The sequence below is a fragment of the Patella vulgata genome, chromosome 1, assembly GCF_932274485.2.
Source record: "Patella vulgata chromosome 1, xgPatVulg1.2, whole genome shotgun sequence".
NCBI lineage: Eukaryota > Metazoa > Mollusca > Gastropoda > Patellidae > Patella > Patella vulgata.
In genome coordinates, this window is record NC_065879.2 from 72148595 (window position 1) to 72175421 (window position 26827).

At 39.2% G+C, this 26827-nt stretch overlaps 1 protein-coding gene across 1 annotated transcript; it reads left to right on the forward strand.

Annotated features, from left to right (window-relative positions):
* Positions 1 to 9082: 9082 nt before the first annotated feature.
* Positions 9083 to 25013, forward strand: LOC126809500 (uncharacterized). The gene is made up of 4 exons (XM_056098844.1): positions 9083 to 9090; positions 20001 to 20122; positions 24404 to 24569; positions 25010 to 25013. The coding sequence occupies exons 1-4, from the start codon at positions 9083 to 9085 to the stop codon at positions 25011 to 25013; spliced, it is 300 nt and encodes a 99-aa protein (XP_055954819.1).
* The last annotated feature ends 1814 nt before the right edge of the window (positions 25014 to 26827 follow it).

The following is a 26827-nucleotide window of genomic DNA, read 5'->3' on the forward strand; positions in this document are numbered from 1 at the left end:
AATGAAACGTACGCACGGATTAAAAGGACATTCTTTTTATCTTATAAACAAAATTAATCAGGTTTAAAGTAGCTAAGTCTCTAACTCAATATCATCTAAAGTCTTCGACATTGAAAACACGAATTATTTGTAAATTTAAATCAACACTGATATTGTGATCTTACCTGGAACAGATGTTCCTCTGATATCCACTATTTAAGACAAAATAAACATTTTACCATTGGTACACGATAATGTGTTTTAGCGCCATTTGTAACAACGGACTCGAAGAACGAGGCTAGACATATTCCACAATAGACATATTCCACAAATGGTGACGTCATATTCTTATCTGGAGAGCATGCGCAATAAATACTATCGGTTTAGACTGGAATAACCAGACGCTAGAGATTGTCATTCGCGTGAGACTTCGGGCGTATTTCACCGAACATAACTGATTAGGAATTACAGTCTACGTGAATTCAGTCAAAGTTCATAACACTTGCCACCTGGTACAATTTCTTAATTATCGGGACGATTCACATGAAGACCCCAGCGGAAAAACTGGTGATGTTACGTTTTCTGACTTTTGAGTAAATGGAAATTTCCAGCTTAAACACTCATTTGTTCAGTTTGGAAAGGTTTTTTTTTAAATATTGCAAGTTTCTATGCAGAATCATACATTTAGTGAGAACATTTAAGCTGGTGCACATTCCCATAGCATTCCTATGGTGTATTTTGGGTATTTGGACCATGGTTTGGACATCACCAGTTTTTCCCTTTATGCCTTTAAAAAAAAACACTGTAGAGAGTGACATGTCCAGTTGTTTCATACAATATTTATGGAGAAGAAAGAAGGGACCAAGGGGTAAAATCAGGGGGAAGTAATCGAACAAAAGCATAAATGTGGACATCACCAGTTTTTCCCCTGTGGTTTTCATATAGTTATATAAAATGTACAGTAAATTATCTCTCATTGTCCCTTTAAATAGATATAGCATTGTTGTTTTCGGGCGCAGACATTAATGAAAATATTGGTAGTTTTAATTCGCGTTTCTTATAAACATAAATCATTTAGATTTAAATTGTTGTGGGGGAAGAATATCCAACTGTAGTGTTTATCACAAATGAAAGGAACAATGTTTTTCAAAGTAATTTTGATGATTTTTAATGTTTCTGTTGTTGGTAAGTTGTTTAATTTTCTTTGCCGTCGAGGATTTCATTTGGCGAAATGTCGCTAAATAGCCATATATATCTATAGAGATATTCTGCATGTTTTTTTGTTCACTTTATTGAATAAAATTTTTAAGGGGGTATTAACATTCTTACCAAGAACATAGCTGTAATTATGTTGGCCAAGAAATGGCTAAAGATTTTTCAGTGGGATTTCCCCTTTTCAGTGGTAAAGGTCGGGGAGTCTGGCAAGGAGATGAAATGAAATAAGGTTTAACGTCCTACTGTTCTGCTCCGACAATAGTGGTACGGCCTACTCTTATATCGAATTCCAACTGCCAGCTTTTACGGCCTACTCTTATATCGAATTCCAACTGCCAGCTTTTACTTGAATGTCAATGTGTACACAGGACCTCGGTTTTTCGTCCCATCCGAACGACTATACGTTGTCCCTTGCCAGGCCCTCTGTCCTGTATCACTGACAATGGAGAACCACGTCGGAAATACTGACGACCTTTCTCGTCCAAGGGATCGAATACGGGACCTCCAGGTTAGCGAACAAACGTCTTACTCACTGAGCCACCGTCCCTCCATCTGGCAAGAAACTGCGTCTAGTCGTCCGGATGGGACGAAAAAGAAGCCCCGTAAAAGAACCATTGACAGTTTGAATTCAGTTGCTGTCCGGGCTAAATTTTCCTTATGCCACACTGCATGGCCATTGCTGAAAAGTAAGACGTCATCCCCAACTTTATCCATGTTTAATTATGTCATACAAAAGATGACACTTAACCTTCCTAATTAACGAAAATCCAAGTAATTTTGAAAACCACGACTTGAAATTTGAAAATTAAAACGTATATCTCAGCGACGGCTTTACAGACTTACCTCAAATTTGGCAGAGAGAGAGATGGGGTTTAACGTCCACTCGACACAAACTAAGTCATTTCGGGACTAACATATGGGTGAATTTTATTTCAATAATTCTCTTGCGCGTAGGGGTATTTAGCAGTGGGACGAAACCGGAGGACCCGGAGAAAACCCACGAGGTTGGACAGGCAACCCTACTCCTTGTCACGTACAATCGGTGAATCGAAACCACGCCAGTTGACTCATTGACGGACGCTCTAACCATTTAGCCATCTCCCCACCCCCCAATATAATTTTAATATCGTCAGTGTGGTCATAATAGTGAACTCTCATTAAAAATTATATATATATATTTTTACCAACCGGGCGAAGATATCCAAAGCACTAAGCGAAAAAATTTAAAGGATGATGAAGGGTTATACACTGTCGAGGCTATATTCTAGTTTTAAAATGTTCAGACTGGTATGCACCCTGGCCATGTGAAAATAAATATGAATCAATAAGACAGTTTCGATAGCCTCCTATTATGATAAATATGAAAATACACATTTAGACACCACGAATTTAATTTATATATTTAATTTTTACTCATATATTTTATATTAATTCGAAAAATACATACACTTAATATTATTTATCTTATAAATCATGGCATCCCCGTCATGTTAAACATAGTATTCCCATTTCTCTTACCAGAACAAATATGCACAATAATTACATACGAATATCTCAGAATGCAGTTATTAACATAGGAATTGAAAGGGCTAGGGTCTTACAGCTGACACATTAAGAATAACAGGAGGAAATAATTACTTCCATTCTTACACACACTCCTTGACATGGCAATTTTTTAAAGCATAATTATTTTACCATAATTAATGTTCTCCTTTCTAATGATAACCTTAAGATCAAATTCATAGCATAGAATTAATGTATGGTAAACTTCAACCTGTAGTAATATGGATGGTGGGATTTGTGCAAAAGAATACATATGTATATAATAATATTATGGCCTTGATTAATTATTCTCCATTGTCAGTATATTAGCTATGGTAAAAGTTTGTTTAAAAAGCAAATTAAATTGTTTATGAAATATTGTGAGAATAACAGGAAAAAGGGTCTAAGGCCATGGATAAATTCTATGTCTAAAAGCACGTGATAGGAAAGTTACTATTCCAAATTTGGCATGAGTAACCAATCACATGATTAATTACATATAATTAGCCAATAGAATAATTAATGGTTGTGAATCTGAGAGTATATAATTAATAGAATGTGCGCTCTAGGGTAGACACCATGTAGAAATTCGTTAGGAGAGACCGTTGAGGTCCAAGTGGCAACATCTGGGTTGAGGGATAGAGAGAATGGTGGAAATAGTCTCGATTGTCAATAACCATTGCTACGATTTTGTATTTTAACGTTTAACACAGATATAGTAGACGTTGTCCAATCCACTCAATATCACAGCCATCCGGTTGTCTAGATCGAGAGTTGATTATGGGCTTATCATGTGAATAAATTCATAAATAATAATTCATATAACATTTGAAGCCAGAAAAAGACCTGCAATAGCCAGATTTAGCTCTTATATAATGTATTTTTTTAATGTTTATTTATATTTCAGCCGTCTTCATTAGCACAGTCGGGGCAGAACAGTAGGACCATAAATCCCATTTCATTTCATTTATATTTCAGCATCTACGTGTCCTGGGGTTGTATATAACGACGCCTGTTACCAGGTTACAGACAGGCATGATACCAAACATTCGGTTTATGATATGTGTCTACAGATTGGTACAGAGTTAGCCGTTATTCCAGACATGGATACTTTGAATTATTTTGTCAATCATCACAATGCTTATTTTGAGTAAGTCCTTTGTTTGTCATTAATTACGATGGTTATTTTAAGTAAGTCCTTACTCTGTCAATAATTACATTATTTAAAGTAAAGTCATTATTTTGTGTGTTTACTTTTATTTGGGGAGAGGGCAGAAAATATTTATTGGCTATATTTTTGAAATATATACGCAGGTCTACACTTTTCTGTTCGATTACGATCGAGTATTTATAGATAGGATGTGTACGTATTTAACAGATTGGCATAGCACAATTTACCCATATCAACACATATCTCAACCCCTACCAAACGATTACTACTACGTTTTTTATTTGAACGTTCCTAGTACCAAATGGGCCATTTTTGCTTATTATATAAATATATATATATATATATATAGTATAGTCTAACTATAGTATAAATAAGTCAATATTGGACTTTCGTGTGTTCGATATTTACAGGGAAGGGACACAACTCATTTTTAGTAAAAGTATACAGTCGATACATTTTCTCTGTGCAGGCTTTTTACCAGCTGTGAAACCTTGGGATGCACATCTTTAAAATTAGTTTTTTTAGCCACAGGAATCTTTATGGTTTGTTTAGTTTACTAGCTTTCATAATGAATTGAAATACTGTAGGTAATAAGTCGTTCTAGTTTGTCTTTTAAGTGTGGAAATTGCATATTTCACTACATTAGAAATGAAACGAAATAAAATGAAATGTAGTTTAAGGTCCTACTGTTTTGCCCCGACTGGGCTAATGAAGACGGGCATACGCCATACAGTGTGTTATGGTTGAAATTTTGCCACGACAGCGGCGCTACAGCGTACTCTTACCTCGGTTTTTCGTCCCATCCGAACGACTATACGCTGTCCTTTGCCAAGCCACCGGCCTTGCACCACTGGTAAGGAGAGCAACCACGCCGGAAAATCCCGATGACCTTTCTCGACAACCGCAGGGATCGAACACGGGACCTCCGGGTTAGCAAGTCAACGTCGTACTCACTGAGCCACCGTGGCTTCCACTACATTAGATAATCTGATCGTAATATTTGCTTCTTTCGAACAATATCTATTTTTTTACGCTTTAAATGTATTCAAATTAAATATTTAACATCAAAGGTAGATACAATTCCGGCCTATATTCTATCTAATTAAAAAGAGGCCCATCAAAAGATTTGATAGGTGGTGCTGATTTGTTTACATCGTGTAATTATTGAACTGAATTGAACCATTAATTGTGGGCTGATATCACTTTCAGAGATTAAACTTTCACAATATTGCAAAATCAATGAAGCGAATGAATGAATGAATGAATAAATAAATAAATTAATGAATGAATTAATTAACGTCCTATTTTGTCTTCATCCAACGAGATAATGTAGATGAACATGTGCTATACAGTGTGCTGTGAGGGAAATTTGGCCCTGAATGAATGAATCAATTATCGTCCTATTTCGTCTTCACCCAACTAGATAATGAATACGCGCATGCACTTTACAGTGAGCTGTGAGAAAAGTTTGACCCGGACAAGAATTGAATTCCAACTCATCTGAACGACTAGACGTTTGCCAGATCTCCAGTCCTGCACCACGTCAAGGAGAGTCAACGCTGGACAACCCCAGGGATTTTTACACCCAATTGCGGGCTCGTACCCCGGACCTCCTGGTAACTGAGCCGCTTTGCCCCCTACACCCCCCCCCCTCCCCGCTCTGTCAAATGGCAATGACGTTTAGCGGTATCAAATTAGAACCCCCAAAAGTGTGTTATACCAGTCCAAAATAAACTATTACCATTTCATCATTGAATTGTTTTTATATGTACAGAAGTTACAACCTTTGGCTTGATGTCAATTACGGGAATAATGGATTGTGGGTGAACGAAGAGGGCAAAGCGGTTAATTTTTTCTACTGGGATAACGCCCAACCAGCTATCGGCAGTGGTAACTGTGTTGTTATGATGATTGCTGACCAAGTTGATGGTCATTTGCCATTTACATGGCACAACAGAAACTGTGACAAAGAAAATCACCATGGATTGTGTACTTCACCATTAATAACAGACACTGAAGGTAGCTATGATGCGATAAAATTTTATTGTGTTAATATCAGCATAAATATTATTTTTAAAAAATATGAAAATAGTAAAAAGGAACAAAATAAAAAAACGTTTGACGCAGTAAAATAGATATTCACAAAAACAATATACCATTTCAAATACAATCTACATTTCCATAATGGTCTGATTATGATATACAAGAACAGTATGGTAAATTATATATTATGATTTTGCCTTTTTTGTAGATATATGATGCTAATTCCCTACTTATTTCTGACCTTATGTATTACAGATAAGTCCCCTTCAACACCCCTCCCATCCACCATTTCCCATCTCCCCTTGCTTGTCCATTTTTTTTTTGATTTGGTTACAAGAGTTTCAATTTATACTTTCAGTCAGGTTTTCATAAGTTATTTCAATTACCATTATAATCATAGGCGTAGGAGCCGGGGGGGGGGGGCAGGGGGTTTGCCCCCCCCCAAAAAAAAATTTATTTTCGGGCAATGAAAAATTCGACAACCTTTTTTTTTCTATTAACGTTTAGAGAAAAAATATAACTAACTTATTTCTATGAGATCCACACTGCCCGAAAAGTATTTTCTCGTCTTTTTCTTGTCCACTGCATGCCCGCAAATATGCCCGAAGCGCTCTTATGATATGTATGCCCGAAAAAACGGTATTGATTTCGGGCAATTTTCTCTTATGCCCCCCTGAATTACTTTGAGCTCCTACGCCTATGATTATAATGTGTTTATATGTCATAAGACAGGTTTTATATTCTCAACCTCATCTTTTTATCAACTGAATGATTTAATTTCTACACACCCCTAATACCTGCTAAGATACTGTAGGTTTAAACGTTTGTTTTGATAAAAAGTGTAACATATAAGTTATGAACTTAATATTTCAATCTTTATTCTGGTATTCTGGTACTTTGAGGCTATATGGGCACATACAGTAGCCCAGAGATCCAGATATTATTTTTTTTCTTATATTATGAAAGCCAAACAGACATCATGATATATGATATAACTAGAAAATAGATCTGGTATCTAGCGCCGTTGATTTAAGGTTTCATCCCATTTTGATTAAGTGAGCAACGCCAAAGTTTCGGAATTAATTTCAAATGTATAGTTTTATAACAAGCTACCCCTTTTTCAGACGTTCACTGTGAAGAACCCGGACCTGTAAGCAATGCTTATAGAGTTCGGGAGAGCGGATTGCCGGGTAGTTGGGTCAATTACACGTGTTATGCTTTCTTTGAGTTGGAATCGGGAAATTTGAACCGAAGTTGTCAAGCTGATGGTAACTATACTGGTATACCTCCAATATGTACAAGTAAGTCAATAATAATATTATTTAAATACTATTTGTATGCTTACTCTTTCAAGAACACCCGATGCCAACTGAATAGTTTTTATAAGGTTTCATCTCCATTTTGATAAAGTGAGCAACGCCAAAGTTTCGGAATTGATTTCAAATGTAAAACATCGCAATTTTGAAGACAGTAGAACATAGTTGAAGCAACTGGGTATAAAATTGCACTTATGAATTTAGGCCCCCCATTAAGGGATTTAAACAATGGCCATTATACGGCATTACGTTATGATGTGCCTTATGTAACAGCATGCTACATAAATATACTAAGCAGCAAAAGAAACGTCAGGTTGGTATGTTACTGTGAATAGACGAATTGCATAAAACTTGCCAAATGTTTATATCTATGACCACATCTCCAACTTTACCTGAGCAATAAGACTCCTTCCCAAACATAGAATTGAACCCAGGAAATGTTCTCAAAAACGCAACCTGACTTCTGAGATAGTAATGTGTTCTCCATGATTTTCATGTAACCCATGCTGCACATGCTGTTCACCGGGACCAGCCCTATAAAATGCACCCCATGCCTGGTTGACTCACGACAGCTCAGAGGAACCAGGCACTTGGAAGACCCGACGCTGGCCACACAGCCCATGCCGTTGCCAATGACTTCCAGGTCAATGTTCGGACCATCTACAGGCTTCAGCAACGCTTTCGGGCCACCAACACCACGGATGACCCCACCCCCCGAACTGGTAGACCAAGGGTTACCACAAGGCGACAAGACCGCCATGTTGTGCGACAGCACGTACAGTATACCTTCACACAGGTATCTGAGACAGCACGTCAGACATTGGGAACACACGGAAGACCCATCGGTACCGATACAGTGCGCCGACGTCTCACCAGAGAAAACACCCATTGGCGTATACCTTACCGTGGACCGATCCTCACCCCTCGCCATCGACGTGAACGTCTACAGTTTGCCATACAACACCAGAACTATCGACACAAGAAATGGAGAATTGTTCTGTTCACAGATGAGAGTCAGTATTGCGTATCAACTGCAGATGGCAGGACCAGAATATGGCGTCGACGTGGCCAGCGTTATTCTGACCAATGTGTCATGGAACGAGACTCATGGGGAGGTCCAAGCATAATAGTTTGGGGGGGGGGTCGGCCTGAATCAGAGTGTGGGTCCTGTGGTGTTTCAAAATCTTGGTCCAGGGAGAGGAGGCGGCATCACAGCAGTGCGCTACATCGATCAAGCTCTCAGACCCCACGTCATATCACATTTCGCACGTCATTGAAACGACGTTTTCCAGCATGACTACGCCCATGCCAACACCGCCAGGGTTACTCGGGGCTTTCTACAGTCGAACAGTGTCAGCGTTATGTACTGGCCAGCCCTTAGTCCGGACTTAAACCCGGTTGAACATCTGTGAGATGAAATTCAGAGGAGACTTAATAACGTCGTACCGAGACCAGACACAGTCGATGGATTGTGCCAGGCTTTTCTGACAGTGTGGTTCCAGGTGCCAATGGTGTTCATAAATCGTATGATCCACTCCATGTACAGACGCTGCGCTGCTGTTATTGACACTCGCGGTGGACACACTAGATACTGATGTATAGACTGTGTACAGACTCTAAACCTTCTCGTAGTATCTTGGAATTGTGATGAATGAATCACTAATGTGTCAACATACTGTTCACAAAACATTGCTTTGATCCATTTAGTAAGTCGTTTGTTAGAATGATTTGATTAAAGTGCCTCTATGATTTTGAAATTGTACTGACGTTTTGGATTTTTTTTGCTGTTTAGTATATATTAAACATTTTAGCAGATATGGCATGGTAAGTCATACAACTAAATGTAAAATGAACTATATAGTGTGAGCCGAATCACACTACAGTGGCGCAGTGCGTAAGACACTGGCTCACTAACCAGGTGGTCCAGAGTTAAACCCCGGTCTTGGCTGAGTAAGCTCTTCATGATTCTCATTGTGTTTTCCTCTTGTCCGTTGTGTAGGAGGGGGTGGATGGCCGAATGGTTAGCACGTGCGCGCTGTATCATAAGGTTGGTCATTGAGTCAACTGGTGTGGTTTCGATTCCCTGGTTGTACGTGACAAGAAGTAGGGTCGCCTGTCCAACCTCCCACTGCTAAAGACCCTAGGCGCAAGCGAATTATTGAAATAAAACTGAACCATATGTTAGTCCCGGAATGACCTAGTATGTGTCGAGTGGACGTTAAACCCGGTCCCGGGTACACTTTGGGGTGCACGTAAATGAGCCATTGGCCAAAAAGTAGGCCAAAACTCCGCTGTCCAGGCAAACTTTATCTCATAGCAGATTGCATGAGCCAGTCTTCATTATCCCGGCTGGTGCAGAAAAGCAGGACGTTAAAATCATTTCGTTTGGCTCGAGCGTGGATAACTGTGCAATATGGTATATCGTGACTTCGTATAATGATAATAAATATTCGTGTGTAGGAGCCGCTGGTTAGCTAACCAAGATGTCTCGGTTTTGATCCCGGTGCTGGCCGAGAAAGTTCCTCGGGATTTCTAGGCGTAGCCTACCCTCGTCAGTGGAGCAGGGTATAAAGTGTTCTCTCCTGACTAGGATAATGAAGACGGACATACGCGGTACAGTGTGCTGCGAGAGGTATTTTACCCAGACAGTGGCGCTACGGCCTACTCTATTGACGAACACGATACCTCGGTATTTTTTTCCATCCGTCCTGCACCACTGACAAGGGGGTGGGGGGGGGGCACACCGGAAAATCCCGACGAACTTTCTATTTTATTTCATTTCTATCCGCGTGTGTGTTTTCGATTTCAATGTCCATCTTCATTTAACAAGCTACCTCTTTTTCAGACGTTCATTGTGAAGAACCCGGGCCTGTAAGCAATGCTTATAGAGTTTGGGAGAGAGGATTGCCGGGTAGTTGGGTCAATTACACGTGTTACGCTTTCTTTGAGTTGGAATCGGGGAATTTGAACCGACGTTGTCAAGCTGATGGTAACTATACTGGTATACCTCCAATATGTACAAGTAAGTCAATAATAATATTATTTGTATGCTTACTCTTTCAAGAACACCTGATGCCAATTGAATAGTTTGGGTTTTTTGAGTTTTGGCTACTGACCAGTGCTTCTATGTTAGTTATAACTAGTCACCGAGGACGCCATATCGGGACTACATGTACAATTTTATTACAAATACAGACCTTATGATATAAAGCGCACACATTAAACCACTCTATTCCCCCTCCACCCCCCTTCTCTTTCTAGAACACCAAACAATGTGTGATCCATCAACAGGACTGGGGTGATGAAATGTAAGTCTATTGGTAGTAGCCTTGCAAATCTAATTTTGTATGAATATTTTAGGAGTCTGTGGAACACCACCAGACCTGCTAGGTGCCTGGAAAGTTCGTGAAACGGCGACGGAAGTGGAGTATGCCTGTTTAAAAAACTGGCTATTTGTGGATACAAACTCGCACACATTTACCTGTGACATATATGGATGGATTGGTAACATTTTCCTATGTATGGGTAAGTAATTTTAAAGGGGGTTCGAATGTTTGTATACAAAAAATGACGCTATAGGTTTGACTACATATACAATTTTATGGAGATGGTCAAATCAGAAGTCCCACAGCCAGGTCTAAATATTAAGGCCGCCTGCAGAATTGATCTAGGCTATGGACCAGGAACTGAGTACGATGTCATCGCAGCCACCTTGGAATTATGACGTCATAACAAAACTCCGCCAAACGATGTACAATTGTCCATATGACAAGCATGCCAATTTCCATGTCTATTGTATACATAATTGGCGAAACCTTAGGCCTTTTTTTGAATAGCGTCACTCCGAGAAGCAACAAGAACAAGATTTTTTTTTTTGGTTAAGTGGGTAAGACGCTGGCTCGCTAGCCTGGAGGTCGGGTGTTCGATCCCTGCATTGGCCGAGAATTTTCATTCAGATTTTCCGGCGTGGTTTCCCCTTGTCAGTGATGCAGGATGTAGGGCCTGACAAGGACAGCTGTCTAGTCGTTCGGATGGGACGAAAAACCGAGGTCCCGTGTACACATTGGCGTGTACGTAAAAGATCCCTTGGCAGTTGGAATTCGATATAAGAGTAGGCCGTAGCGCCGCTGCCCGGGCAAAATTTCCCTCATAGCACACTGTATGGCGTATGCCCGTCTTCATTATCCCAGGTTAGGAGCAGAACAGAAGGACGTTAAACCCCATTTCATTTCATTTGACTTATATAAATAGTATTACTAAGTTAAATTGTGACGGGTCCGAGTACCGTCCGACCATTTTTCATGGAGAGTGGTATTTCAACAGCTTGCATAGACTATGAATTAGTCCAAAGTGTAGTGCTCTTTATAAAATTGTATAAATGTTTATCTGCTTTTCGAAAGTGATAATGCATCTTAGAATGGCAACTACATGATCAATGAGAAATAGAGATGGCCCCGGTTTCACATAGCATTCTCAGACTTTATTTAAGTTTTACTCAACCTTCAATCACTCTTTTTGAGAAATATCTTTTATTCAGAAACACAAAACTTTGCACATAGTTTCTTATTGATGTATTTGATACATTAAAACTACAAACGTTTTATAAAGAGCTATATTTTATTTAAAATAAGGCGAACAATTCTAAGTAAAGTATACTTTACTTAAGTATGAGAATGCTTTGTGAACTGGAGTCTGAGTATGGTAATGTGTATGAACCCAGGGAGGTTCAGTGAGCCCGAAGTTCCCGGATTCTATCTCGGTGCCGGCCTAGAAAGTACCTCAGGATTTCCCGCGTCGTTTCCACTTGTCTGTGGTTCGGGTGGGACGAAAACCTGCGGTCCCGTGTACACGTTGACGTGTACTTAAAAGAAACCTTGTCGTGATCATGTAGCGTAGCATTCCGAACACAGTAAGCATTTTGGGGATGACGTCGTTATTCCGAAATCGATGAAAATACCCGGATAATGAGGATATTTGACTTGTATCAATGTCAGGGTGTGTGTGTGTGTTGAGGGGGGGGGGGTAACGCGTGCGCTTTGCATCATCCCGCTTATAAGTGGCAAGGAGTAGGGTCGCCTGCCAACCTCGTGAGTTTTCTCCGGTTTCCACCGACTAATATAAGACTCGAGATCCTACGCGCAAACGAATTATTGAAATAAAATTGAACCAAATATTAGTCCCGAAGTGGCCTAGTTTGTGTCAAGTGGACGTCAAACCCCGTTCTCTCTCTCTCTCTCTCGTCTGTATCAATCTGTACTCGCATTATATATAGATGGCAGGTCTGTGAATCAGACAACCATTTTAAATGAACATCGTCCTGGCCTTGGTGAAAGTTTTAAAAGATCCTAAATTTTTATATTTTCACTTCAGACTATACAAATCACGCCGAGGGTATGCCTGTGTCAGTTTCACCCACCCCAACTGTTATAGAGATGAACTCAACAACCGTCTGTTACACGACAGGATATTCTTATAAATCATACATTACAATAGATTTGGTTAATGGTCGACCAGAATACTTGGTAGACGTTTATTCCGTACATTTTACGTTATCCAATATATCAGGTAAGTCAATTATAATGTAAGATTTAGATGACCGTTCTTTCTACGTATAAGAAAAAGACAATGATAAATGAAAATATTGAAAATTTCATTCAAATTATTTTATTCTGAGCGAAGTTATGGGTATTTGAAGGTTTGAGAAGATGTAGGGTTAATTATCGCAACAATCAAGACTAAATCTCGATTACCCAGTTTATTGTTCATTTCTTAATTCGCGCGGGTGTCTTAATTCATTTAAATCTCTGCCATCCGTTGTTCTAGAGAGTAGATTACAGGCTTGTCATGTGAATAAATGTAGTTTATATAACATTTAATGCCGAAATAAAAAACCTGTTCTTACATAATGCATCTTTACTATATATACGTAAGTCAGTTAACATGGAATTTCGCGATGGTCTCGCGAACTGCTTCACCATTCGTAGATTTAACTTCTCTTTGAAAACGATATAGTTAATAAGCGCGTGCTGCTTTTATTGGACCATTTGAGGGGCTGTTGGCTCGAGAGAGATATGATTGGAAATATTTGGATTTTCATTTCGTTTTGGTTTCATTTTTGACGGTTTAGACAACCCCACTACTTTGTTAGAAGTTCTACATTAAGTGCTGTATTGTGCAATGAGTTGGGGTATCGTTTTTGCCCAAAATGATGTCTCTGGGCATTGGCTAGATGAATGGGCAGGACAGTAACAGGAACTTGGTATTCACAAAACATCACTCCTATGGTTTTGAATGTGTTTACATGATCGAGAACAGATTGTCAATATTAGAAAAACAAAGCTAGAGCCCAAAGTTCCCCAGAGAAGAGTTCCACATTGATTGGTACTCTTAGGCCCCTTGTTCATATAGCGTTTTTGCGGCGTTTCGGCATACGTTTTCGCAGGCGAAATGGTGGTCTAATGCAAATATAATGGGGCCATTTACATGTGACCAACGGCAACAAGCGCGGAAACCCCGTAAAAATGCGCACATGGAGAACCTAGTTACGCCAATTCACTCTATAGACTAGACAACTTAGTCAAATACGTAACAAGTTTAACCAGCTCCTGCTTTCAATGTCAACGAATCTTCAGATACCTATAGAGGCTTAGAAGTGTGCTTTGCAGCGCTCAAAGAGTGTATGACTGCCAAACTATTCACATACAAATTTGGTCCACATACAAAGCTAAGACAACTTCATAAAGCAGCCCTTTTACATTAGGGCATCTTTTAATTTCCTCTTTGAAAATTGAAGGTGAATAACCCCCCAAAAAGTTTCGTAACCCTTGTTTTCTGGGGTATTTGCAGAATTTTCAGTATTTGAGCCCTAACCGTCAGACAAGGTAAATATTTCCTAACAATCTGGCGTTTTATTTTCATACTTCTTTAAAATTCCAGAGAAATATATTTAAACTTTTGTTTTGATTGTTGTTTATTTACAGATGTTCCAAAAAAGATAAAGGTAAGGGTCCTCCAAAGTGATAGCTTATGGAAACTTTGTGGATATTTGGAAGATATCGAGCTAGGAAATACTTATATAGTTAAATGTAATGCCTTTAGCAAAACTAAAGTGGTTTTGTTTGCAGAATCAGAGCAAGAAGGGTCTCTAATACTTTGTAACATTAGAGTAAACGGTAGGCCTAGCAGTGGTAAGTACTAATTACTCATAGTTAATCTAAGATGCATTAGGTAAGCGCTAAATCTGCCTATTGCGGGTCTTTAAGTTTGCTAAATGTCATATACACTATTATTTAAACATTTATTAACATGCTAAGCCCATAATCAATTGTCTAGGCCGCAGGATGGCTCCGATTTTAAGTAGATTAGAATGCATCGTCCATATAATGATTTAATTCAAAAATGGAGAAGGGGGGGAGGGAGCTAAGTCTCGAATAACAAGTACTATTGTTACGATAATAAACAATCAAACCTGTCAAACCGCTAAATAGTGATAACTTCCCTCAGAATAAACTAATTTGAATGAAATTTTCAATATAATAAAAAAAAACCATCTTATCTGAAATATCACCCTCAGTGGAGTGGACGATAAAAACTAATAGAAGAAGCAGAAGAAGAAGATATTGTCAGAAAATTATAAGGCTTGGATTGATAATTTACCTTTAAAATAAGCAGATTCTCAAGACATTTAATAAAATGCAGTACTCAAATGTCCAGATCAAAATGGCAGATCAATGTAATGGTATGTGGACAATACGACTAGAATAAAATAAACTTCTTAATTACATGAGCAAATATCAAAAACAATCAGTAAAGTGGAATGAATCTTTAAATGGATATTGCCTGTTAAGAGATGCAATTTGACTTGCAGACAACAGCTAACGCTGTGAACTGTAATATAGTCTGTCGAAACATGTTATTCATCTCTTTTCCTATTTAAACTCTTTCTCGCAGGTCATTTATCTATATTTAGTTAATCGAGGTATCTATTACGCACGTACCCCATATATAATCCCTAAATCATTTATTTTTTTGCTTATCCTGGCTCGTTATCCCTTAAATCCCATTTAAAGAGCCTTTATGAATGTCAACAAGAAAATATTCTATTCAAAATATCGCTAGCTTCACGTCATTATACAAAAATCCAAGCGGTGAACTCCTTAAAACCCCTTGAAATTAATATTGCCTATGTGTACCACTTCAATAATGAACCTTAAAAAGCTTACCTGGTTAGATCTGTCTCAAATTTGGCATACAATCCGATCTGAAATTACAACGAATATCTCCAAATTGCTAATGAAATTTTAAAAACTTAACATTAATGTTTGCTTTTTCTGATTGAACTTCAGTTAGTTGCCTGCAGCCATCTTTAAAATATGGCATGACAATTCCAAGTTATAATGATAAACAACTGGGGGATATAGCGAATTATTCGTGTCAGCCTGGCTTCTATAATCTAGGCTACGAGAAAACATTCGATCCTGCTGTTTGCAGTTTAAACTACAGATGGTCTGGTCAAACAAGACAGTGTACAGGTATACCTGATTGGAGTACTCCTTGCCGAATTCAAAACGTCGATTAAGTCCCATCCGAACTAGATACGATATCTTTGCCACTGCCAGTCCTTGGGTATACCAGACATAAATCATTTGATATGTCATGATTGGCATGATTTCTGAAACTAGATGCTTAAATGTAACAAAGAAGGCAACGCTTACAACATTAAATGTTGGTTCGCGACTCGCGAGGTCTGTTTTATTAAGCCTTTCTGGTATATACAAATGAGGTGGAGGGTCGGGGGTTCGAAATATACTGTCCTATATATTACTACTGTTATTGAAATTATTAAGGCACATTTACAAAGAAAGCACACAGGTTTTAAAAGTGTCTAATAATTGGGGCATGGAACTAAGTTAGCATTTAAACATGCACCGGTAATATAACAATAGTATTGAATACACGACATATGATGCATCTTCCAAAATTAGGGGTATTTGCTGTCTATTGTATACTTCGTTGAGTTTTGTTGATTGTATTGTCCATTAAAGATCATCAGAATTGGGCTGCAGTTAGTGGAGATGCTCCAGACAACATCTGGACAGATGACAAAAATGAGACATGTAATAGAACTTCGGAGGCTGAAATATTGTTAAACAGTACCACTGAAATCAACATGATCACTGTTACATTAGGTGGTGAGTTTGGGCCTTTAATACTCATGCAGTACAGGTGTAATTATCCGCTTGCGTGGATTTGTTAGGCGGGGTCTCCAAGAATTATCTGGTCAAAAATAGCACAAAGGTGATAGGTAGCTGATCAGTTTTCTGTAATATTATGTAAGTAAGAAGTCACATGCATTGAAGTCCGTTTATTAGGTTATGTCATGAATTCTGCTCAATAATCTTCAGTATCACCTGTTTTGTTGTATCGTGACGTTCTGCGCTGTATCGTTTGTTGTTTATTATTTTTTTGTTGTTGTTGATATACTTAGTATCATAATGCTATGTTTTTCTATGTCAGTCTGTTGCGTTTGTTTTATTATCTGTAGTATTATTTATTGTGTTTTTGCTGCATGCATCTTCAGTATCATATATTTTGTAATACCCCACAGTATCATCTGCTGTGTTATGTTCAACGTCACTCAATCTGATTAAAATACAGATTCGTTTTTTATAATTCAAAATTTCGTTTTACTTATCTTTACTACACTTGGACCTGGAAGACTTGTTATCATTTACGTGTTCTGGATGATGTGAGGAATTAGCCAATGAAACGGTCTGTTGCGGTGAGCCTTTGGCGTGTGGTGCACGGAACTGTGGGTAATCCACGAGAAACATCAATGCTGATTGGTTAATCAAATGTCTGACGTCATAGGGCCAAAAGCCGCTCGTGTGACATCTGACGCGACTTCCCAAAACAACTAGTCAGATCTTCATGTAGTGTAGGCCATTGAAAGTATAAAAAAACGAAACGAAATATAGATCTGTATTTTAATCAGATTGAATGTCACTATTGTGTTAACCTCAGTATCATATCGTTTGTTCTGTTATATCCAGTTACCATCTCCATTAGTATGTTCATATTTATCACTTCCAACATAACAATTACCTCAAAATCATAACTATTCAATCATAGGGGTTATGATTTTCACACCCTGCTATTACCAACAACTGTGACAGCAGAGGCAGTTTGTGATATGTTCTCTTTAATTTTGTAGAGGCGGCATTATGGGACAAAATGCATGTACACGCATTGTCTGTTGGTGGAAAATGGGCTGAATGCAAAGCTGATAGAAATCCTGGTAATCCACTGGTAGTGACTTTCTACTGTAATTACTATCCAATCAGCACTTCAATCAGAGTAGTAACCACAGATCCAGACGGTCTATATCTTTGTGAGGTCAGAGTTTTTGGTTTTCCATGGGTAGGAAAAGGTACGGCTTTATATTTACCACAAGTTTCTGCGTATTTGTCATTTCTGAAATAACCATTTTGCTGCTCAAATTTCTGGACACTCCCCTGAATAACCAAACAGTAATTGTTTTATGCACAGTTTGAGATAGCTAGGTCGTAGAAAGGCCAAGGCGAGGCGTCCTTGGAAAGGTAATTAAACATCCGAGCCTTCTAACACTGTATAATATAAGGTACCGGTATAGACCGGGAGCCCAGGGGGTTAACCTAGCTGAAAAGTGTACCAATTTTCTCCTATATGGTATCAATGTATGTATCATCAGAATGTAAGTCTGCCGGGTTTCTGGTGGTGGGTATGGTATTCCACGCCCTAAATGCCATGATCCCCAACTAGGCTAGATTAGCTCAAAAGTGTACCACACAAAAATCTTACTGCAGTGTACCGTACATCTTCAGGTATTACAAAAACACTCTGACAGACACGCCCCAAAATGCCACGCCCCCAACTAGGCTAGCTTCGCAGGCACTGTTCCCGTGTTCTAAAAAAATTAGATTTTTAGCCAGGATACTAATACCTAGCACGTATGGAAGAGGCGATAAACTGCGATTGCAAGAAATTGATTTTGGGGCAAAAAACATTTTATGGGGCTAAAAAATGCGTTTTTGGAAAATAAAATTGTTCCTACAACCGCAGTTTATCGCCTCTTCCATATGTGCTAGGTATTAGTATTCTACGCATCCTGGCATAATTTTTAACTTTTTGGACAACAGGAACAGTGCCGACTAATCTATCCTAGTTGGGGGTCGTGTTATTTTGGGCGTGTCTGTTAGGGGCAACCCAGTGGTCATTCATGATTCCTGTGGTGGTACTGAACAACTCCAAAGCTGTTTTAGGTGGTACAGATTTGAGCTAATCTAGCCTAGCTTTGGTCTGGAAATTAGATAAATCTTGTCAGGGATACTCCATCACTACAAATGTTTGGCAATTACATAGCTCTGTCAGGGGTACCCCACCACTAGAAATGTCTGTCAGGGTGTTTTTGTAATACCTGAAGATGTACAGTACATTGCTGTGCGATTTTCATGTGGTACACTTTTGGGCTAATCAAAACTAGTTGGGGGCCATGGCATTTTGGGCGTGGAATACCACACCCACCACCAGAAACCCAGCAGACTTACATTCTGATGATACCATAATATACATACATTGATACCATATAGGAGAAAATTGGTACATTTTTCAGCTAGGTTAACCCCCTGGGCTCCTGCTCTAGTATGTCATGGTCAGAATCGATGTGAAAAGTTTATTTTGTCGGATATTTAATCGACGCCACCTCTGTATTAGGGCGTTTCCTTACACAGATTTTGATTGGACGACTCAACAACCGTAATAACGAAACTTTTATTAAAAGGCATTAATTATCAAGACATCTGAGTAACTGTCTAATGAAAGTCTATGGTGCTAGTATGCTGTCGTCATACAGTCCCGTCGCGTGCTTTTCGTGCGAGTGTTCGTTAAGGGACCAGTGGAACAACATGAAATTACGTCTCATTTTATTTAGATTGCAAAGCGACTGGAATATAAATATGTAGCTTGTGTTCGCGGAAATAAAATGCGGCTTTAATTCGGTACAGTTGTGTTTTAGTTGTAGAATGTCTACGTACATCGAGGGGGACAGATTATAAAGGTCGGATGAATACAACTGTAAAGGGAAACGCCTGTTTGCCCTGGATTCATCCAAATAACACAGCTTACTCCGACATTAACCAGTTCCCTGATGATGACCTGAAACTAGCAGAGAACTTCTGTCGAAACCCTAATTCTTATAAAGAAACAATTTGGTGTTATATAGACTTAGACTATACAAAGAAAGATTTTTGTGCTGTAGCCAAGTGTGGTATGTAATTGTAATAGTATATCAGTTGAATCCATGCTAATAAGTATTTTGAAATCTGGTGAACTCAGCTTAATATGCCTATTAGTTTCAAAAGTTTTATAAATTATTAATTTATTCACGACAAGCCCATAGTCAAGCCTCTAAACTGGATAATCTTGGTGTTGTGCATTGAGATGTAAAGGGCGCCTTAGTATAAAAAGGGTATTTAGAGACATCAAAGGCAGGTTGTTTGTGTAAGGACACCCTTCAAACCCACAATCCTTGCCTCTATAGAGCAGAGTCATTTTAATGATGGTGTCCATTTTTCAGGGGATATATGTGCTCAAACAGAAGACAGTCATTTGTTTCAGGGTTCGTTTGTAACTACCCTGTCAGGTGGTCGATGTAATCATTGGCACAATGCACCACAAGGTGTATTATCTTTTCACAGCGAGGCTTTCTTTGGTTATACCAAAGATAACAACTGTAGAAATCCTGGGCGATCACAGAGTAGCGCTTGGTGCTATGCCATATCAGATAATGGTTATGAGCATTGTTTTATTCCACAGTGTCGTGAGTATTAAAAAATACGTTTTGTCTTGATTACCTGTGATTAAACAAGGGGGGGGGGGGGGTAGATACGATTAATAGACTAACATTCTCTTGAAAGAAGGCAGACGTCTGTTATTTAAGTCAAAACAGGCCCAGCGGAGTGGGTGGGGGCTATGGGGCTGGGCCTGGGGCCGGGAGCTCCGTTATTTGTTTAACGATAACATTAGTTGGCTGTCAGTTGTAATGTACCCGTAACCAAATTACCTATAGTTAACCAAATTTCCTATACTTTTCTTGTGGCGCGGGTGGTGGGGGGCTATCATATTTTCTATAGATGAAATTCTATAGTATTCTTCAGAATTTTTTTTTTTTTTTTTGGGGGGGGGGGGGGCCTTAGCAAATAACGTCCGAAGGTATTCTAGAGTTTCTGTAGTGCAAATCCTATAATTTTTCCTACCGATTTATGTTAAATTTTCTATAGAAAAATACTATAGTATTGGGTAGTTGTAAAAAAAAAATCTTGTCGCGCCTTTACTTCACTTGCCTACGACGGTAGCAGTCCACACAGGCCCGACTCTCGCAGATTATGCGTCGTAAGTTACGCCACTTTCCCTCTAGCGAGTGATTCCAAAAGTAAACCGGAAGCATAAAAGTGACATTATATTTTGTCAAGATGCCAACTGCATCCGACTACGATTGAACATGTTCAATCGGGCCGACGGGCCACGACGCGACGGAAATCGATTGAATCGTGGTCGTGGGACTGTCCACACTGCACTGATTATCTGAGACAAGACGTTGCGTTGGGTAGAGTCTGGGCAAGTCGTGGCGGTATGGGCCGGGCTTTACACCTGTCGAAGGAGCGCTCAGGTCGCCCAGATAGTCACGACTGATCAGTTCCATTTGATCGTAAACCAGTAGCCGATTTCGAGTCGCCGTCAGTTTTATCGCGTCGTAGGGTGACATAAAGCCTAGCTTATGTCGCCCTACGACGGGATAAAACTGACGCGACTTGAAAGCTGCGTGGAACAATTAAGCATTCAACGGTTAAGACACGAGTTACAATCGTTGTTGTTTGTATTTTAAGCCCGGCCCATACCGCTACGACTACACACAACCCGAAAGGACTCAGCGTCTTTGGTAGTTGTAAAATAAATCGAGTCGCGTCTTCACTTCACTTGCCTACAACGGTACCAGTCCACACAGACCTGACTCTCACAGATTATGCACATGACCTGCACAGTCACATGACTAAATGCTACTCTCTGATTGGCTAAACAACGATGGGTCACGACTGCATCCAACTGCATCCGACTACGATTGAACATGCTCAGTCGGGCCGACGGGCCACGACGCGACGGAAATCTATTGAATCGTGGTCGTGGGACTGTCCACACTGCACTGATTATCTGATACAAGACGTTGCCTTGGGTAGAGTCTGGGCAAGTCGTGGCGGTGTGGGCCGGACTTTAGAGGAGACCCGAATAAAGCCCCCCACCCCTCCCTTAATCAACAAAATGAAAAAAAACCGCTCCCCTAGAAAAGCTCACCCAGTTTAAATAAGAAGAATATTTAGAAATTAGGAGAGTGATCTGATATCAAGGAGTGTGATTAGTTGTGTGTATGGGAAATGGTTCAGAAGATCAATAACTGCATGTTAGGGGCTCATTCCTGGTTTCATAAATGATAATGAGGTCCCCATGACTTTGTAAAGGAGAGCGATTTTCAGTTTTAAGAAGAGCCCCCCCCCCCCCCCGGTCGACATTCAGGTTTTAACTGTAATATTACAAACACGATGGATTCTTATTACAGCATATATATATTATACTGATAGTTTTTCCCTACATGTGGGGATCTCGCTGGCTAAGTGGGTAAAACGCCGGCTCGCTAGCCTCGAGGTCGGGTGTTCGATCCCTGCATTGGCTGAGAAAGTTCATTCAGATTTCCCGGCGTGGTTCCCCCTTGTCAGTGATGCAGGATGGTGGGCCTGACAAGGACAGCTGTCTAGTCATTCGGATGAGACGAAAAACCGAGGTCCCGTGCACATTCGATATAAGAGTAGGCCGTAGTGCCGCTGTCGAGGCAAAATTTCCCCTCATAGCACACTGTATGGCGTATGCCCGTCTTCATTAGCCCAGTTCGGAGCAGAACAGTAGGACGTTAAACCCCATTACATTTCTACATTTTCCCTACATGTCATCATAATCCTTGATAAACCATTAAATATTATTCCATATTATAAGTTTTATCGTGTTACTATTCGTTTATTACTAACTACAACTCAAGGATAAAATTAATTCAACAAAAATAGTAACTTAGTAACTGCATGTTTTAATACCAGGTAAACCATCTCTATGTTTCAGCTACCAATTATCAACGTCTGGTAGTTCGAAGTACTGACACAATAACGAAGATGAACTTCCGACATTGCCAGATTTGGAAGGGTAGTAAATCATACTGGAACTTTTACTCGGCATTGATAGATGTAAATCATGTAGATAATCTTTGCAAAGGCAGCTCCTTCTTAAGTTTTTTTTGTCATCATGTGGAAGAGAACGCCACCAGGTGGACCTATATTGAAGTGGAATGTATAAGTAGGTACATCTTTATTTCGTTTCGTATTTATGGTCCTGAATTTTTATAGAACCTAAGAGTTAACAACCGGTACACGGGCCCACAGGCACTTGAAGGGATTAAAATAAAACTTCTTACTACTGCTTGACTATATATTATAGTATATAAAAGGTATTTCAGCCGCCATCTTTGTTTTCACGTCTTCAAGGCATTACGTCTGATAACATCTCACAATACTCGCTGTCACTTGCCGAAATTCATGTTCAACGGCCCGGAAATAAGTTGAGTTTGTAGCAGTCTGTATCACCCAGTCCCTCATAAACCTATCCGTTACTCGATTATTTTCCTAGGAACTGGGTGATCCAGACTGCACCTGCGGCCTCGCTTCGTAGGCTCGATCATTTACCGACCAAATTTCCAGTAACGGATGGTTTATGAGGGACTGGGTGATACAGACTGCTACAAACACAACTTATTTCCGGGCCGTTGAACATGAATTTCGGCAAGTGCAAAAACTTCACGTTTGATTTGTAATTAATAACGCTGTTAAATGGCCAATTTAATTACATCGGAAACTGAATAATGATCAAATAAGGTCTCGTTGGCAATAAAAACGACGGGTAGTGTTAGAACTAGTGAGTATTGTGAGATGTTATCAGACGTAATGCCTTAAAGACGTGAAAACAAAGATGGCGGCTGAAATACCTTTTATATACTATAATATATAGTCAAGCAGTAGTAAGAAGTTTTATTTTAATCCCTTCAAGTGCCTGTGACGTTTTATTGAGTTTAAAAATAGATTTGTAAAATTGTCTTGGAAAACTGTATACTGTTAGTTTCATATAGTATAAGATATGTGATATAAAGGAAAACTCTATGTTCACCTCCGACAACTAAATGGTTAATGTGACAATTGTGTATAGTCGTTCGGATGAGTCAAAAACAGGGTTACGTGGACAAATTGGTAGGAATTAGTACACTGGAAACGAGTTGACAAACTAAACTCCTGTGTACAGATTATAGTAGGGCACGTAATATATCTCTTGGTGGCTCATTGATCAGGAATGCGTCATCGCTCTTGTATCATGTAGGTATGGTGGAAATATATTAAAATCACTCTCACATTTCCACCAACGGTAATTTTCTTTTCTGTAAAGAATTAATTTCAATTGGGGGTCTGGTGGGAGGCCCGCAACATCCATTCACTCATGATATTAACTTACCCGAGCTTTCTCCAACCCAATAGGATGGAACTGTTCATAGAATTGTCCTATTGTTTTCCAGCGGTAACAAACACTCTTCTGGAGCATTCTACAAAAGGGTCATTTTCGAATGATGGCACAACCAGACAATCGATTTTTATAACCAGTAAAGTGTCGACACAAGGTGATAGAGACACAACAACTTTAGCGCATGACACTGCCGTTTCAACAAATGTGAATAGCGCATCAACCGGACAAGACACAACAGCATCAATTGAAGTTTCTACAGATGAGGAAGATACAACCTCCATGCAAGACACTCCGGCATCTACTGGAGTTTCAACAAACGAGGACGGCACTTCGGCATCCCCAGAACTGGCAATTGGTGCAAATACCACTACAAACACACAAGTAACTTCAACATCCATTAAAGTATCAACGAACACATTTATTAATAGTACTAGACCAGTCCATCCAGCCTCTAAATTATGTCAATGTAAATGCTTTAAATACGTTAACTATTCAGGTTTACTTTTAAAGAATCGAGAATTAACTCGACCTTTGATGATACAGAAAGACAAATTATCTTCAACTGTCAGAAAAATGTCAAGTGCATACGATCCTCGAATATCTAGCCAGAATATCGGCGCGGTTTCAGTCGCTTTAGTTTTAGGCACCATTTTCATAATTATGTTAGCAGATCTGTTAAGAATTTTCCAAAAAATTTGGGACGTTTTTTTTTATCAAAAAACGAATATAAATGATTTGGTTGACACACTGTAGTTTCGGCTTCTAGAATTTCGGTTCATGCTAATGCTCCAATTATCGATATAGGACTTGCGGACATTTAGTTAACCTCGCTCAAGCATTCTCAGACTTAAGAATTTACTCAAAATTGTTCGCCTTATTTTAAATAAATATAAACTTTATAATACCTTTGTTGTTTTAATGTATCAAATACATCAATAAGAAACTACATGATGTGCAAATGTTTTTGTTTCTGAATCAAAGATAACTCTCATAAACAGTGATTGGAGGTTAAGTAAATTCTTAACTTAAGTCTGAGAAGGGTTTGTGAGCTGGGAGACAGGTGTAGATTGTTATTTAATCTGTGGAGTTATTTACTTTACAGGTAATAATATACTTTTGTCGTTAATTAGAAACTTGTAGCTTTTTGAAAATACCATGACAGTGAACAAATATTTTTTTTAAGTACAAACACTGAACAAATATTTTATTAAGTACAAAATTATACACCATATATTGTGTCCAGTATACTTATGTAGTATTATCCAATTTAATTTCAAACCTTATATTAAAAATACATTATGCAAGAGCTAAATCTGCCTATTGCAGTTCTTTCTTTAGGGCCGAAAATTTATCTAAATTTTTAATTAGACATTAATTAACTTATCCAGACCATAATCATCTCTCGATGTCATCGCTAGCCTGCGATGTTTATTGGATTAGGTTCCGATTTGCTGTTCGACTTCCATCCATGATTTAATCATGAAATGGATAATCGAGACTATGTTATTTATCGTACCGACTTTAGTAATGATGATCGAGGCTAGACCGAAAATTCAATCGCTAAAATCTCGGTTCAGAGTGGATCAATTTGACTGAAACTTTCAGCAAATTGCCTTTACATTATCTAGCTTTTTTTAACTATTATGGTGAGAACTGTCAGCTCTTTATCTAATCTCCCATAATGTATCTTTAATACGCGACGACTCGTTCTGAGTCCTGATTTGTCTAATTCAACACAACAGTAAATTATGGAATCTCGACCCCCTAATATCCGAAACTTTAATTTAATGAATTATTTCTGCACGTAAACAATTATATGAACGTTTATTTGTAATTCTATATTTTCCTCCTATAATTTCATTTGATACAAATGCTGTAGATGTTAATCACCATATCCATACAGTATTCTTTAATTTCGTTCGTTCACAATGTACCCTTTATTATATACTCTTCAAAAAAAGTAGAGGATATTCAGAAACAATACAAAACTGCGGAAATGCACTGCTGTTTTTATTACAGGTAACCAGTGTATGTTAATAACAGGCCAATTGCCTACACATGAACATAAACAGTTCATATGGGCGGCTTATCTGACGGCCCCATTTCACTCGCAAAGAGATACACTGTCAAAAGTGAAAATGGACGTTTTTGATTTTTGTCTTATTAATGAGTAATTGCTCCACCAATCCTCAGACATTCAGCAATTAGTCGTGGCATGCTCCCAATCAACCGTCCAATCAAGATTTGGGGCAATCTGACCCACTCCTCTCTTGCAGTGTCACGATCAATTCTTGCAGTATTGTCGGTTGACGTTGACGTCGACGAACACGTCTCCGAATCATGTCCCAGACATGCTCTATAGGAGAAAGGTCAGGACTCGTGGCTGGCCAAGGCATATGGATTGGATAATATGGTGACGCTGGAGGTGGTCATTCACGACACGAGCGCGGGGGCACGGGCATTATCATCTTGAAAGATGAAACGTCGACCTGCACGTTGAGCAAAGGGCACAACTATCGGTGCCAGGGTGTGGTCACAGTAGTACACACCAGTGACCCTTCCTTGATCAATATGCAAGTCCGTTCTGCCAGTCTTGGTGATTCCTCCCCACACCATAACAGACCCACGCCCGAATCTGTCATGCTGCCTGACGTTAATGTTAACATGACGCTCATTTACAGGCCTCCAAACGCGAGCACGCCTATTGGTGAAATCCAGAGTAAATCTGACTCATCTGAGAACTTTACACGCGTTCATCGACGATTAGCCCAATGTCTACGCTGCCTACACCATTGACGCCTGTTTGCCATGTGCTGGCGAGTTAATGAAGGCACAACACGCGGTCGTCGCGCATGCAAATGGGCTGCACGTGGCTGATTTCTAATCATTGTAACTCGATACCTGTAACTTGGTACAAGTT

Coding starts and splice junctions, on each gene's coding strand:
- LOC126809500 (XM_056098844.1), top strand. Junction 20,123..24,403: donor TTGTTTTATTCCACAGTGTC/GTGAGTATTAAA, acceptor TTAACTATTCAG/GTTTACTTTTAAAGAATCGA.